Below are 14,607 nucleotides of genomic sequence, written 5' to 3' on the forward strand. Positions count from 1 at the left end.
TGGTATCTCACAGGCCATAGCCCACAGCCCACAGGTGCAGCTGGCAGGCTACGAATGCCCTATATGCCCAGGCGGAAGACGACATCCACTTTGACATGGATCAGGCCCAACAGGATGCCTGGGCAGCAGGTTTCTCCACCATCGCCGGGATGCCCCAGGACCCGGGAGTCATAGATGCCACGCATGCTGTTCTGTGCCCACCGGGCCATCTGAGGGTTCCCTACATTAACCAAAAGGGGATCCACTCCCTCAACATACAACTCATCTGTGACCACCAGATGAAGATAATGCACATGTGTGCCTGCTTCCCAGGAAGTGTGGACGACAGCTACACCCTGGGGCGGTCGGTCATCCCTGCCCTTTTCGAGGAGCACCCCGGGATGGCCGGTTGGCTCTTAGGGGATAAGGGATAATTGCTGAGGACCTGGCTCATGATGCCAATACGGAGGCCGGAAACCGAAGCGGAGACCCAGCGCAATGAGGCCCATGCAGCCACCCAGGCTGTCATTGAGCGGTGCATCAGACTCCTCAAGATGCAGTTTCGATGTCACGACCGCTCTGGAGGTGCCCTCCAGTACACCGCCCGGTGGGTCGCCTGCTTTGTTGTGGTCTGCTGTGTCCTCCACAACCTGGCACAGCAGTGGGGCAACGCACTGGAGGTTGGTGACGAAGAAACTGTGGCCACCTCGGAGGAGGAGGACGCGGATGATAAGGAGGTGCTGGACCAGCACGGTCTGGTGGACGAGGCGGGGGAGGAACCTGAGGCCCAGCTGGAAGCTGCAGGATAAGCGGCAGCGGTGAGGGTCCGGCAAACCCAGAGGGCTAGGGAGGCCCTCATACCCGCCCGATTCACTTAGTACGTGGCCTGGTCCATCGACGCATCCGTACCACTCAACACCCCATTTTCCACCCTCCCAGGGTGTGTGTCACATCACTCCAGGGTGCTGGGACTGTGTCAGCTCTGTCCGTGGATCACTGGCGAGGGCAGGGGGTGATGATAACCCATAGAGGCTGGGCACTGGTGCTCCTTAGTCTAACCCCTGCCTGTCTGCTGAGTGCTCGCTCACACCTATCACCTGCACAGGGTGATGCATTGCGGAAGAAAGTGACAGAGTCATGCTACTGGTTGTGCACAAGGATGTTTATTGCTCTATATAGGTCCCCACTCTCCCGATGGTGCAGGCCCCTGACCCCCCCACCCCCCCACCCCCCCACGCACCCTACCTGCTCCATCCCCTCTCCCCCGGTGCCCTCAGTGATCCTCGTTGTGCTTGACCCTCCTAGCTCTACCACTATGTCTAGGTGTCTCCCCAAGATGCACATCTGAGGTGGAGGCAGCCAGCTGCTTACCACATCCTCTGACCTTCGATGCCCCTGGCAGGCGCCCTCTGGTGTCGGAGGGCCCCGCCTCACTTGTCAAGAGCACATGCACAGCCGTGTCGCCATGTCGAGACGCGGCCTCATCAGTCAGGTGTAACTTGGGAGAGGTGGTGGCCACCGCCGTCGCCCCATGGGATGGGTCTGGGTTCGTACTCAGTGCCCCCTCCTCCCGGTCGATGCCCGTATGGCCCTGCTGTTCACCTTTGGACTGACGGGAAGCTGGTTTGAGCCCTAGCTGCTCCTGCATAATCTGTCTCCGCCAGGGTTGGCGGATCCCCATGGCCCGCACCATTGTGTCGACGCCCTCTGGCGATGTTCCTCAGTGATTGGACCATGCTCTGCAGTGCCTCGGTAATGCCCACCTAAGACTTGGACAAACTCCTCGGTCATTCCCATGTGAGAGCGAGACATGTCTGGCAGAACCTCATCAAGGTCAGCCTGGTAGAACATAGAACATAGAACATTACAGCACAGTACAGGCCCTTCGGCCCTCGATGTTGCGCCGACCTGTGAAACCACTCTAAAGCTCATCTACACTAATCCTTTATCGTCCATATGTCTATCCAATGACCATTTGAATACCCTTAGTGTCCACTACTGTTGCAGGCAGGGCATTCCACACCCTTACTACTCTGAGTAAAGAACCTATCTCTGACATCTGTCTTTTCTCTATCTCCCCTCAATTTAAAGCTATGTCCCCTCGTGCTAGACATCACCATCCGAGGAAAAAGGCTCTCACTGTCCACCCTATCCAATCCTCTGATCATCTTGTATGCCTCAATTAAGTCACCTTTTAACCTTCTTCTCTCTAACGAAAACAGCCTCAAGTCCCTCAGCCTTTCCTCATAAGATCTTCCCTCCATACCAGGCAACATTCTGGTAAATCTCCTCTGCACCCTTTCCAATGCTTCCACATCATTCCTATAATGCGGCGACCAGAATTGCACGCAATACTCCAAATGCGGCCGCACCAGAGTTTTGTACAGCTGCAACATGACCTCATGGCTCCAAAACTCAATCCCTCTACCAATAAAAGCTAACACACCAAACGCCTTCTTAACAACCTTCTCAACTTGAGTGGCAACTTTCAGGGATCTATGTACATGGACACCGAGATCTCTCTGCTCATCCACACTGCCAAGAATCTTACCATTAGCCCAGTACTCTGTCTTCCTGTTATTCCTTCCAAAATGAATCACCTCACACTTTTCTGCATTAAACTCCATTTGCTACCTCTCAGCCCAGCGCTGCAGCTTATCTATGTCCCTCTGTAACTTGTAACATCCTTCCGCGCTGTCCACAACTCCACCGACTTTAGTGTCATCTGCAAATTTACTCACCCATCCTTCTACGCCCTCCTCCAGGTCATTTATAAAAATGACAAACAGCAGTGGCCCCAAAACAGATCCTTGTACACCACTAGTAACTGAACTCCAGTCTGAACACTTCCCATCCACCACCACCCTTTGTCTTCTTCCAGCTAGCCAATTTCTGATCCAAACTGCTAAATCTCCCTGAATCCCATGCTTCCGTATTTTCTGCAGTAGCCTACCATGGGGAACCTTATCAAACGCTTTACTGAAAACCATATACACCACATCAACTGCTTTACCCTCATCCACCTGTTTGGTCACCTTCTCAAAGAACTCAATAAGGTTTGTGAGGCACGATCTACCCTTCACGAAACCGTGTTGACTATGTCTAATCAGATTATTCCTTTCCAGATGATTATACACCCTATCTCTGATAAACCTTTCCAAGATTTTGCCCACAACAGAAGCAAGGCTCACTGGCCTATAGTTACCGGGGTTGTCTCTACTCCCCTTCTTGAACAAGGGGACAACATTTGCTATCCTCCTGTCTTCTGGCACTATTCCTGTTGACAAAGATGACTTAAAGATCAAAGCCAAAGGCATCGCAATCTCCTCCCTAGCTTCCCAGAGAATCCTAGGATAAATCCCATCCGGCCCAGGAGACTTATCTATTTTCACCCTTTCCAGAATTTTTAACACCTCCTCCTTATGAACCTCAAGTCCTTCTAGTCTAGTAGCCTGAATCTCAGTATTCTCCTCGACAACATTGTCTTTTTCCTGTGTGAATACTGACGAAAAATATTCATTTAGCACCTCTCCTCTCTCCTCGGACTCAAAGCACAACTTCCCACTACTGTCCTTGACTGGCCCTACTCTTACCCTAGTCATTCTTTTATTCCTGACATATCGATAGAAAGCTTTAGGGTTATCCTTGATCCGACCTGCCAAAGACTTCTCATGTCCCCTCCTGGCTCTTCTTAGCTCTCTCTTTAGGTCCTTCCTAGCTAACTTGTAACCCTCGAGCGCCCTTACTGAACCTTCATGTCTCATCTTTACATAAGCCTCCTTTTCCTCTTGACAAGTGTTTCAACTGCCTTAGTAAACCACGGTTCCCTTGCTCAACCACTTCCTCCCTGCCTGACAGGCACATACTTATCACGGACACGCAGTAGCTGTTCCTTGAACAAGCTCCACATTTCCATTGTGCCCATCCCCTGCAGTTTTCCTCTCCATCCGATGCATCCTAAGTCTTGCCTCATCGCATCATAATTGCCTTTCCCCCAGATATAACTCTTGCCCTGCGGTATATACCTATCCCTTTCCATCACTAAAGTAAACGTAATCGAATTGTGGTCACTATCACCAAAGTGCTCACCGACCTCTAAATCTAACACCTGTCCTGGTTCAGTACCCAGTACCAAATCCAATACGGCCTTGCCTCTCGTTGGCCTATCTACATACTGTGTCAGGAAACCCTCCTGCACACATTGGACAAAAAACAGACCCATCTAAAGTACTCGAACTATAGCGTTTCCAGTCAATATTTGGAAAGTTAAAGTCCCCCATAACAACTACCCTGTTGCTTTCGCTCCTATCCAGAATCATCTTTGCAATCCTTTCCTCTACATCTCTCAAACTTTTCGGAGGCCTATAGAAAACCCCTAACAGGGTGACCTCTCCTTTCCTGTTTCTAACCTCAGCCCATACTACCTCAATCGACGAGTCATCATCAAACGTCCTTTCTGCCACCGTAATACTGTCCTTGACTAACAATGCCACCCCTCCCCCTCTTTTACCACCTTCCCTGAGCTTACTGAAATATCTAAACCCCGGCACCTGCAACAGCCATTCCTGTCCCTGCTCTATCCATGTCTCCGAAATGGCCACAACATCGAAGTCCCAGGTACCAACCCATGCCGCAAGTTCACCCACCTTATTCCGGATGCTCCTGGCATTGAAGAAGACACACTTTAAACCACCTTCCTGCCTGCCGGTACACTCCTGCAACTTTAAAACCTTACTCATGACCTCACTACTCTCCACCTCCTGTACACTGGAGCTACAATTCAGGTTCCCAAGCCCCTGCTGAACTCGCTTAAACCCTCCTGAAGAGCATTAGCAAATTTCCCCCCCAGGATATTGGTACCCCTCTGGTCCAGGTGTAGACCATCCCGTTTGTAGAGGTCCCAACGACTCCAGAATGAGCCCCAATTATCCAGAAATCTGAAACCCTCCGTCCTGCACCATCCCTGGTACTGGGTGACATCCCCCAGCGAGGCAGACATACTGCCGAGACCCTCAGCCATGGCCGTCACTCACTGCGCAACCCCTTGGACACCTTCATTCATGGTGCCGTCGTCACGCACCAGGCTCTCCACTGCAGTCGCCACCCAGCAGTGTTAGTCTCGGTGTCACTCATTGCCGGCACCATTTCCTGCACCCGTAGCCTCTGGAGCTCCTCCAATCATCTATGGATCTGCTGGAGTGACATTGACATCTTCCTCTGAATGTCCTGGCCGTTCCCTATCATCTCCATCAGCTCTGGGTAACCTTGTTCCAGAGGCTCAGCATCAAGCTGGGATCAGCTGGGTCCAGCAGACCACCAACTGCAGTCTCGCCTGGGGGTTCCTGCCTCCACCAGATGTGCATCATCAGCAGTGTGGTGCTCACCAGATTGTGCCCCAGAAGCCTGTCTACTAAAATTTCCCACCGAGGTGTGTGTATCTGCGCTGGCGGAGGGTGGGGATGACAGCTGTGCCGCGACTACAACAGTTGCATCCTCGGAGCACTCTTCCAAGGTGTTCTCCTGGAGATCAGGAGAGAGTGCCGTACTGACCGACCGAGGTGTTCTCCTGGAGATCAGGAGAGAGTGCCGTACTGTCGGCTGCTGGACTTGCCGGAAAATGGACATGTGGTCAGTGTGAGGGATGGGTCGGTCAGTAAGGCAATCACTACTCATGTTCGACAGGTCCTTGGGTGGAGTCCGGTGGTTCCTCACCTTTGCTGCGTCCACTAGCCTCCACATTGGTGACCGCCCTGTCCTTGGCCACATCAGTCACCTCCAGGGCCCGCTCCTTGAAGGAGGTGAGGATTCTCAAGTCCAGTACTCCGCCTCCAGTCTGGACCCTCACCCGCTGATTATGGGAGAGCTTGTCCTGAGGAGACACCGAGAGGGCATCATTAGCCACATGCATGCTTTACAGTTGGGGGCGGGGGGGAGCATGAAGGGAGGTTTGGGATGGAGGGAGGGTTGAAGATGTGTGAGGGGTGAGTGCGGGAGGGGGAGGGGGGGATCGAGGGAGGGTTCGGGGTCGTCTGGGGGAATGCTCCTTTGGGGGGGTGGGTGGGGCATCGGTGTCTACTCACTCATGCTGCCCAGTGTAGGTCATTGACCTTCTTCTCACACTGGAGGCCAGTCCTTCTCATCACACTGCCCAAGTGACTGCTGCCGCTGCCTTGTGGCTCACCCTCTGGGGAACAGGGCATCCTTCCTGGCCTCCACCGCATCCAGGAACATCCCCAGGTCAGCATCCCCGAATCTTGGGGCTGGTTTCCTTGGGGCCATTGTTGTTAGCTGGCTGGGGTTGGCTGAGCAAGTGCAGCTTTAGTGCTGCGTGACCTCGTTAGTGGTGGGCTAGCGGGCGCGGTCCCGGTGAATCAGTAGGCAAACCGGCATTCGGGTCGAGAAACCCGTGAAGCCTCATTAAGTGGACTAATTAATGTTGAACAGTGTTGCCGGCCTCGCTGGGCTGAGCGCCGGGAAACCCGTGACAATTCCTACTCCTTAGCACACTGAGAGATTTTTCTGGAGAATCGCGCCCGTATACTCAATTGTATTGATAAGTATTGTTTAACTATTAATCGAAAGATATTTGTATTTATAAGGTTGAAGTTATTAACACTGTGTTAGGATTATTAATAACGGCGGCGCAGTGGTTAGCACCGCTGCCTCATGACGCCGAGGACCTGGGTTTGATCCCAGCCTCGGGTCACAATCCGTGTGGAGCTTGGACATTCTCAACGTATCTGCGTGGGTGTCACCCCCCACAACCCAAAAAGATGTGCAGGGTAGGCAAATTGGCCACGCTAAATTGACCCTTAATTGGGAAAAAATTGGGTCCTCTAAATTTATTTTTAAAATATAGATGGTATCCCTATCTGTGCATGGAATCAGTCCTGAAACAAAGTATCCTTTCCTCACAGTCTAAAAATATTGGGGACTCTGTCTGGTATCTGAGCAACTGTTGGGGTCTGGTCCTGGATCGTAATACTACCATTGTGTCAATAATAGTGTTATCAATAAATACTGCATTAGTCATAGTTTCAGTAATCATGTTGTGGATGATCACTAGGGCAGGGGCTGTTTAGCACAGGGCTAAATCGCTGGCTTTGAAAGCAGACCAAGGCAGGCCAGCAGCACCGTGCAATTCCCGTAACAGCCTCCCCGAATAGGCGCCAGAATGTGGCGACTAGGGGCTTTTCACAGTAACTTCATTTGAAGCCTACTTGTGACAATAAGCAATTTTCATTTCATTTTCATTTCATTTACTCGAATGTTTGGTAATTTGGACATTGAGTTCTCCCTCGGTGTACTCGAACAGGCGCCGGAATGTGGCTTTTCACAATAACTTCATTGCAGTGTTAATGTAAGCCTACTTGTGATGCCAATAAAGACTATTATTATAATTCCTGTTATTTCTCTCTCCAATCCCCAGACTGGGAGCTGTCGCTCTCACAAATTCTTGTGCTGAAAGTCTTGTCGATGCTCTCCGTACAAACCAGTCACTGACAGATCTGGACCTGAGTGTTAGTAATCTGGGAGATTCAGGAGTGATACTACTGTCTATGGCTCTGAGGAATCCAGATTGTAAAATACAGAAACTGAGGTAAATACAAGACTGTGCGATATTGTGTTCATAATAACTGAATATCTGCATTGTAATGTTATTAATAGTATCAGTCATGTTAGTAATAAACTCTGTGTATATACCCTGATTGCTGTTATTTCTCTCTCTGACCCCCAGCCTATGGAATGCAGGTCTCACAGATTCTTGTGTCGAGGATCTTGCCTCTGCTCTCAGTAAAAACCGGTCACTGAAAGATCTGAACCTGGGATCAAACTCATTCACAGACCAATGTGCTCTTGCTCTCCACCACCTCACACTGACCTGCAAGAGTCTGGAGCGGATCTTGTAAGTGTTTGTATTAATGTAATACATAAAACGGATCAAGTAATGTTTATGGTTAATATTTGTCATTCCTGTTATTTGCACTTATGGTCACTCTATTTCATTCCTATTAAATCTTTAATCTGTTTCAGGCTTCTGGAGAATCTGTTCAGTCCAACCACAAAGAGGCACCTGAAGGCACTGCGGGAATCCAGATCCAGACTGAGTGTAATAATGTGAATATTTTAATTTATAAACATCCCAGCTCTCATTCTCTGGACATTTTTCTCTGATTCCCTGTCTCTCCCCTTTAACCGGCCGGGCTCCAGGTTGAAATCTGTTTCCAGTTGGAGCTGAATGAGGGTCATCTCCCATTGTGACATCAGGGGCCCAGCAACAGGGTCACCAGACTCCGCCTCCCGGCCCCACAGCGCTGCTTCTGCAGGAGATCCGCGGCTGAATGATCCCCAATGGGGCACTGGGAAAATGTACAGACAGGAAGGACCCAAGGTGGAACTCAGTCTGGACTGCAGTGGGACACTGATAATTGCACTCTTTATTCCTGGGTTGTTACTCCATATCTGTGCCCAGTGGCCCTTCTGTCAAGGGAAGCAGTGGTGTTCAAGATGGGGACAAGGTCTTTACAAGTTGATAGATCCAACCATCCAATGGGGCCCACAGTTAAGTCTCTGGAGTCAGTCAGAGAGACTCCAGAGACAAAGTTCTAGAGGTTGGTGCACCAGGATGGATGACACACCGAAAGGAGAAGTGGGGAAAGTGTCAGTGGACATTCTGCTGTTTATGAGCTTTTGCAGTGTTTACTGACTCTAAATTATCCCTCTTTCTGACACCAACATAGGGACATGTCTGGTGTCACTGTGGAAATTAAACTTTAAGTAGATACTGTGGACACAATTTTTAAAACAAAACCAGTGGAGAATGCAAATCTTGCGATTGAAATTGCAGAGGGACCAGTGACTGGCCTTGTTCTTACCTGTAGTTCGTGTGGCTTTGTATAATGACCTACACTTGGAAATGTTCATGACTTTGTGACACTGAACCTCTATTGTTGCCTCCTGGGAAGGGAACTCAGAATTGTTCTCGTGCAAAGTTGAACTATATCTTAAACATGTAAAACGCAGGGCTTCTTACCCACTTAAAATTGGAAAATAGTTTGTGAGTGATTTTAGTCAGAAGACCTCTCAGCAGTGCCTTCCCAGATAAAACTGTGGATTATAATCATAATAATCTTTATTCGTGTCACAAGTAGACTTACATTAACACAGCAATGTAGTTACTGTGAAAATCCCCTGGTTTCCACACTCTGGCGCCTGTTTGGGTACACTGAGGGAGAATTCCGAATGTCCAAATCACCTAACGGCATGTGTTTCGGGACTTGTGGAGGAAACCAGCACCCATAGGAAACCAACGCAGACACGTGGAGAACATGCAGACTCTGCACAGTGATCAAGCCGGGAATCGAACCTGGGTCCCTGGCTCTGTGCAACAGTGTTAACTGTGCCACCGTGCCGCCCTACATTAAAAGCAGTTCCTCCAAGTAAAAGTGAGCCCGGTTACCAAAGCATCGCCATTTGAGAAAGGTGAGGGGGGGGGGGGGGGGAAATCTGATCAGTTTCTGATCGGAAATCAGTCAGTTAGCCTAAACATCTTTTAATCTGAATGACTAGATTCCAAAATTTGGGATTTGGTCAGGAAGCAGCTTGAAATTTTTCAGCTGATCAGATAGAACCAGCATCGATTTGTAAAGAATCGGCGGTGCCTGACTATCCGGTTTGATTTTCTTTTCAAGAGGTGTCTGAAGTAATGGACAAGGGAATGTTTCTGCATGTTCATCATAGAAGACATTTGTTACAAGATCCAAACATAGCACGGAGGGGCTGGGAAATAGTCCTTATCCAGTCCTCACATGGAGAGTTGTTGTGCCATGTGGGTCGGGAGTGCATGGTGCACGCATAATCTGTCATTTTATATTTCTTTGGGCTGGGGGTCAGGCCCAGTCTGCTTGTATAAATATTTAAATATGATGTGAAAATCATAATCATTGTCCCCAGCAGCATGCCATAATTGACATGAGTGCCAGACATTGGGTGGGGAAAGAGGACAGGAAGAAGTCCAAGTTCAGAAGAAAGAGAGGAAGAGAGAGAGGCTCCGAGCAGAAAAAGGACAGCGGTTGGCAAACGATAAGAAGTGATGGTTCTGATAATCATAATCTTTATAATTATCACAAGACTTACATACATTGCAATGAAGTTGCTGTGAAGCTCCCCTAGTCATCACAATTCAGCTTGTCCAATTCACTTAGCACGTATTTCGGAACTTGTGGGAGGAAACCAGAGCACCCGGAGGAAACCCACAGACACGGGAGAATGTGTCGACTCTGCACAGACAGTGACCCAAGCTGGAAATCGAACGTGGGACCCTGGTTCTACAAGCAAGAGTGCTAACCACTGTGCTACCCTGCCGTTCAAGGTAGAAGCCCAGGAGATTGAAGAAAGTAGCAGAAGGTTGGTGACTCTGTGCTGCAGAGCAGAGTTTGAAGCGATACTGTTCTGATCAGTTCAGCTAGGGTGCTAAAGTCATGCCTGTGAATTGGTGCTGGAATGCAGGTTTGGGAATCCAGGAGATCAGAGTCTCCAGAGGAGAAAATAAAACCCTACGAGCTGAGTAGCTATTGAAGCAACCCTATTCAGAGAGAATTCCAAATTTGATCTTCAAAGCTGGACACTGGAATCATTCTTGAGAGCGACAGAGTTTTAGTGAGATTAGTGACTGTGTTTACTGGAACGTCTGGATTGTTTGCTTAGAAATTCATGGGATTGGTTTTGGTCACGTCTGCTATTAAATGCATAATGTGGGTGTTAGACCACAGTTTGCCTGTTAATTCATATTTGCCTCATGTTAACCCTGAACATTGGAGTTCAAGATAGATGTTGTAAATTGTTGTATCTTTATGAACTTGTATAGTAAAGTTTAGATTGTTTGTTGAAAAACTTTGGAATCTTATAGCTTTATTCTCTTAGGAAATATCTTGAATCTAAAACTTTAATGTCTACTTGAAACAAAAATCAACTGAATCACACCAAGAACGTGCAGGTGGGGAGGGGCCTGGTCCAGTATCAAAGCATGTAATTGTCTGAAATTTTTGAAGGATACAAATCCAAAATGTGTATGGAAATGATTCTAATGTTAAGGTAAATCAATGGACAGGATCCTGAAAAGATCAACTGGAGCACAGGTTTTATATTTTGCCCATTTTCTTTCCCATAATGTGGAGTAAAATCCGACGGTTGTAAAATGTGCCTTATTCTCATTTTCCAGCAGGAAGTGTTAGATTAATATTGCTTTTATCTCTTTGATAATCATTATTGCTCCACTTCTACTTCAAAGATTTCCAGTTTTATTTTGGATTTCAATAAATTGCTTTTTAGATTCAATTTAATATCACATTTTATTTACAATGAACTTTAGAAAATACATTTCAGACTTTCATAGTGGGTCTAAACAACAATAATTTCCTTGAGCCTGTGATCAAACAAAAATTCGTAGTCCAGCCCTTGATTCTCTCAGTGATCTGAGCTGCTTTTGTCAATCTGAACTGAACTTGTTCCTCCATCAGCGGAGACAGAGATAAATAACTGAATAGACAACTAATTCATAGCCCAAATTGACAAAGCCATGTGTAACATTGCAAAGAAAAAGCAATGTTATATTTTCCTAATGAAACTCAATCTAAAGGGCTATAGGAAAACAGCAGACGGGGATCAAACTGATTTAAACTTCTGCCTTCTAATCAGTGCTGTCAGAACCTCATAGGTCGACATTCACGGACTCACATTCATGGATGGGTGTACAATATGAAGGCATGGTAGTAATCTCACTGAGTAGTAATCCAGAGGCCAAGAATTCAGATCCCACAATACAGTGGAACTTAAATTACATTAATTAATAAATCTGGAATGTAAAGATAGTCTCAGAAATGATGACCACAAAGCCATCCTTGATTGTCATAAAAAATCTGATTCACAAATGTCCTATTTGGAAGAAAAGCTGCCAATCTTACCCAGTCTGACCTCTAAGTGACTCCAGAACCTGATATCTAGTTGACTCTGATCTGTCATCTTGTGCTCCATGCAGAGTCCAAATGGACTGTGTATCTGCAAGTCCTCCTTACTAACATCCAGGGATTTGTGCTAAATTTGGAAGAACTGTCATTCAGGTAGTCAAATTAGCAGGGTCATATTCACCTTGGTCCACTCAAAGTGCGGGGGGGAAGGGGGAGGAAAGACAGAAAATCTCCATTGGTTGTTGTGATACCGAGCACAAAGCATGATAGTTGTGCTTGTTTGCGTCCAACTATCTAAGCTGCATGCATTTATTAGGGTAGTATCCTTATCAACCATGTTCAGGTGCATCATCAATGACCTTCCCTCCATCGCAGATCAGGAGCCTGAATTTTCACTGATGATTGCATTATGTTCAGTTCCATTCTCAACTCCTCAGAAACTGAAGCCCTCTGTGCCATTCTCAGCAGCACCTGGACAATATTCAGGTTTGGGCTGATAAGTAGCATTCATGCTAAACAAATGCCAGTCATCTCCAACCAAATAAAATCTAACCATCCCCCTTGACAGTTAACAACTTAACCATCACTGAAGTGTCCAAAATATGGATCCCGAGAGTCACCATAAACCAGAAAACGTAGCTGGACTAGTTTTATAAGTTCTATCGCTACAAGCGCTATTCAGAGGCTGGAAATTTTGTGGCGAGTAATTCATGTCCTGACTCCACAAAATCTTTCCTTGATCTACAAAGCATCATGCAGCAGTGCGATAGCACAGTCTCCACTCGTCTGGATGAGTGCCGATGTAGCAACATGTATGAACACAGTAGCCCATTTGATTGGCATCCAATGCTGCACTTCAAGAATTCATTTCCCCCACCCCCACCGCCGGCTCAAAGTGGCAGAGCAGCATTGTGTGATGTATACAAGCAACTCCCCGAGCTTTATTTGATAATACCTTCCAAATATGTGACCGCTACCACTGGGAGGCCAAGGGCAGCAAAACGCATAGGAACAACACCACCTGGAAGCTCCACTCCAAGTCACACAGGTAAAGTTGCCATCGTTCCTCATGACCATAGGCTGTTTTCCCCATTGAGGGGGAGAGTTGACTGTTGGTGATTTAACCTGAGGATCACCATGCCTCAGGCGATGGGCAAGGTTGAGAAGGCATTCATGTATAACCATGAGGGCCTTCATGTATAACCAAGTCACACAAGATCCTAATTCAGAACTATATTGCGTCCCTTCACTGCCACTGGATCTCATGTCTTGAACTCCCTTCTCACAGAATTTCTCACAGAAATTTGGGTGTATATACACCAGATGGACTTTTCAAGGAAGGCGGTTCTACACAATCTGAAAAATGAGATGAAATGAAAATGAAAATCGCTTATTGTCACAAGTAGGCTTCAAATGAAGTTACTGTGAAAAGCCCCTAGTCGCCACATTCCGGCGCCTGTTCGGGGAGGCTGTTACGGGAATTGAACCGTGCTGCTGGCCTGCCTTGGTCTGCTTTCAAAGCCAGCGATTTAGCCCTGTGCTAAACAGCCCCTAAATGGGTCAATCTAAATGGGAATTAACGAAGGGCCAATCTAAATGGGAACAAAGTCAACACAAATTAACTTGCCAGCAGTGCCCACAAGCCATGAAATCATTGATAGAGGTACAATGGCGCCAATGAGATGCTCCACCCGAAATTCAGTTCCACTGTCAGCAAAATTAACTGTACAATCGGTGTAATTAAAGGCAATGTTGATTTGATATCCAACGCAAGTTTAGATGTTGCTTTTGGTGGAGAGCAATATTACATGTGGCGGTATGTTTCATTTATTCATTGGATATGCAGCCAGTGTATTATGTTAACATTGTTCTGTGTAAATCAATAGGATCTGAATATCGCGCAAGAGGAATACACAGGCACTAGGTGCAACATATCATCCTATTGGCGAAGCACCGCAGAAGAATGTGTTGTTCATATTAATTCCTAACATTGTCCATAACAGGGTCGCTGTCCATAACACGATCGCTATATTTAGTAACTGAACACTAACAGCTGTACTCACTGAAACAGCTCCCTGTTTTTGCTGCTCATTAAGAGATGTCGCAAACCAGGAACACAATAGCCTGTGAATTTATTTCTGTCCAGGTAGAGTATTGTCAAATACGAAGATAAAAGCAAATTACTGCGGATCCTGGAATCTGAAACAAAAACAGAAAATGCTGGAAAATCTGGTCTGACAGCATCTGTAGAAAGAAAAAAGATTAGTTCACACTGAATGCCGACCTCAATGCAAGCAGGTGTCAGATTGCTGTCCTGCAAACTGATGGTAAATATTTCAATTCAGAATTTAGTCAAAAAAGTAGTAATGTTTTGCATCAGGAAGAAAATAATGAATACATAGATATAAAAAGGACTTGGGCCCTTCCGCTGCTTTTGTCATTCAACTTGACAAGGAATAATCTACCTTGGCTCCATCAACATGTGTTCATTCCTTAACCTGGGTGATAGCCTATCTCTATCTTTTTTATATAATCTTTATTGTCACAAGTAGGCTTACATTAACACTGCAATGAAGTTACTGTGAAACGCCCCTAGTCGCCACATTCCGGCGCCTGTTTGGGTGCACTGAGGGAGAATTCAATGTCCAATTCACCTAATCTA

General features: G+C 47.1%; 1 protein-coding gene across 1 annotated transcript in view; it reads left to right on the plus strand.

The window, feature by feature from the left end:
- The window catches only part of LOC140411350 (NACHT, LRR and PYD domains-containing protein 3-like), an 888,640-nt gene that overhangs the window by 17,954 nt on the left and 856,079 nt on the right, over positions 1-14,607 (plus strand). The window contains exons 4-5 of the mRNA XM_072500470.1: positions 7,409-7,579; positions 7,718-7,810. Of these exons, the coding sequence (XP_072356571.1) occupies positions 7,409-7,579; positions 7,718-7,810 (264 nt within the window). The remainder of the gene's footprint in view (positions 1-7,408; positions 7,580-7,717; positions 7,811-14,607) is intronic.

Source organism: Scyliorhinus torazame, chromosome 4, assembly GCF_047496885.1.
Source record: "Scyliorhinus torazame isolate Kashiwa2021f chromosome 4, sScyTor2.1, whole genome shotgun sequence".
NCBI classification, from domain to species: domain Eukaryota; kingdom Metazoa; phylum Chordata; class Chondrichthyes; order Carcharhiniformes; family Scyliorhinidae; genus Scyliorhinus; species Scyliorhinus torazame.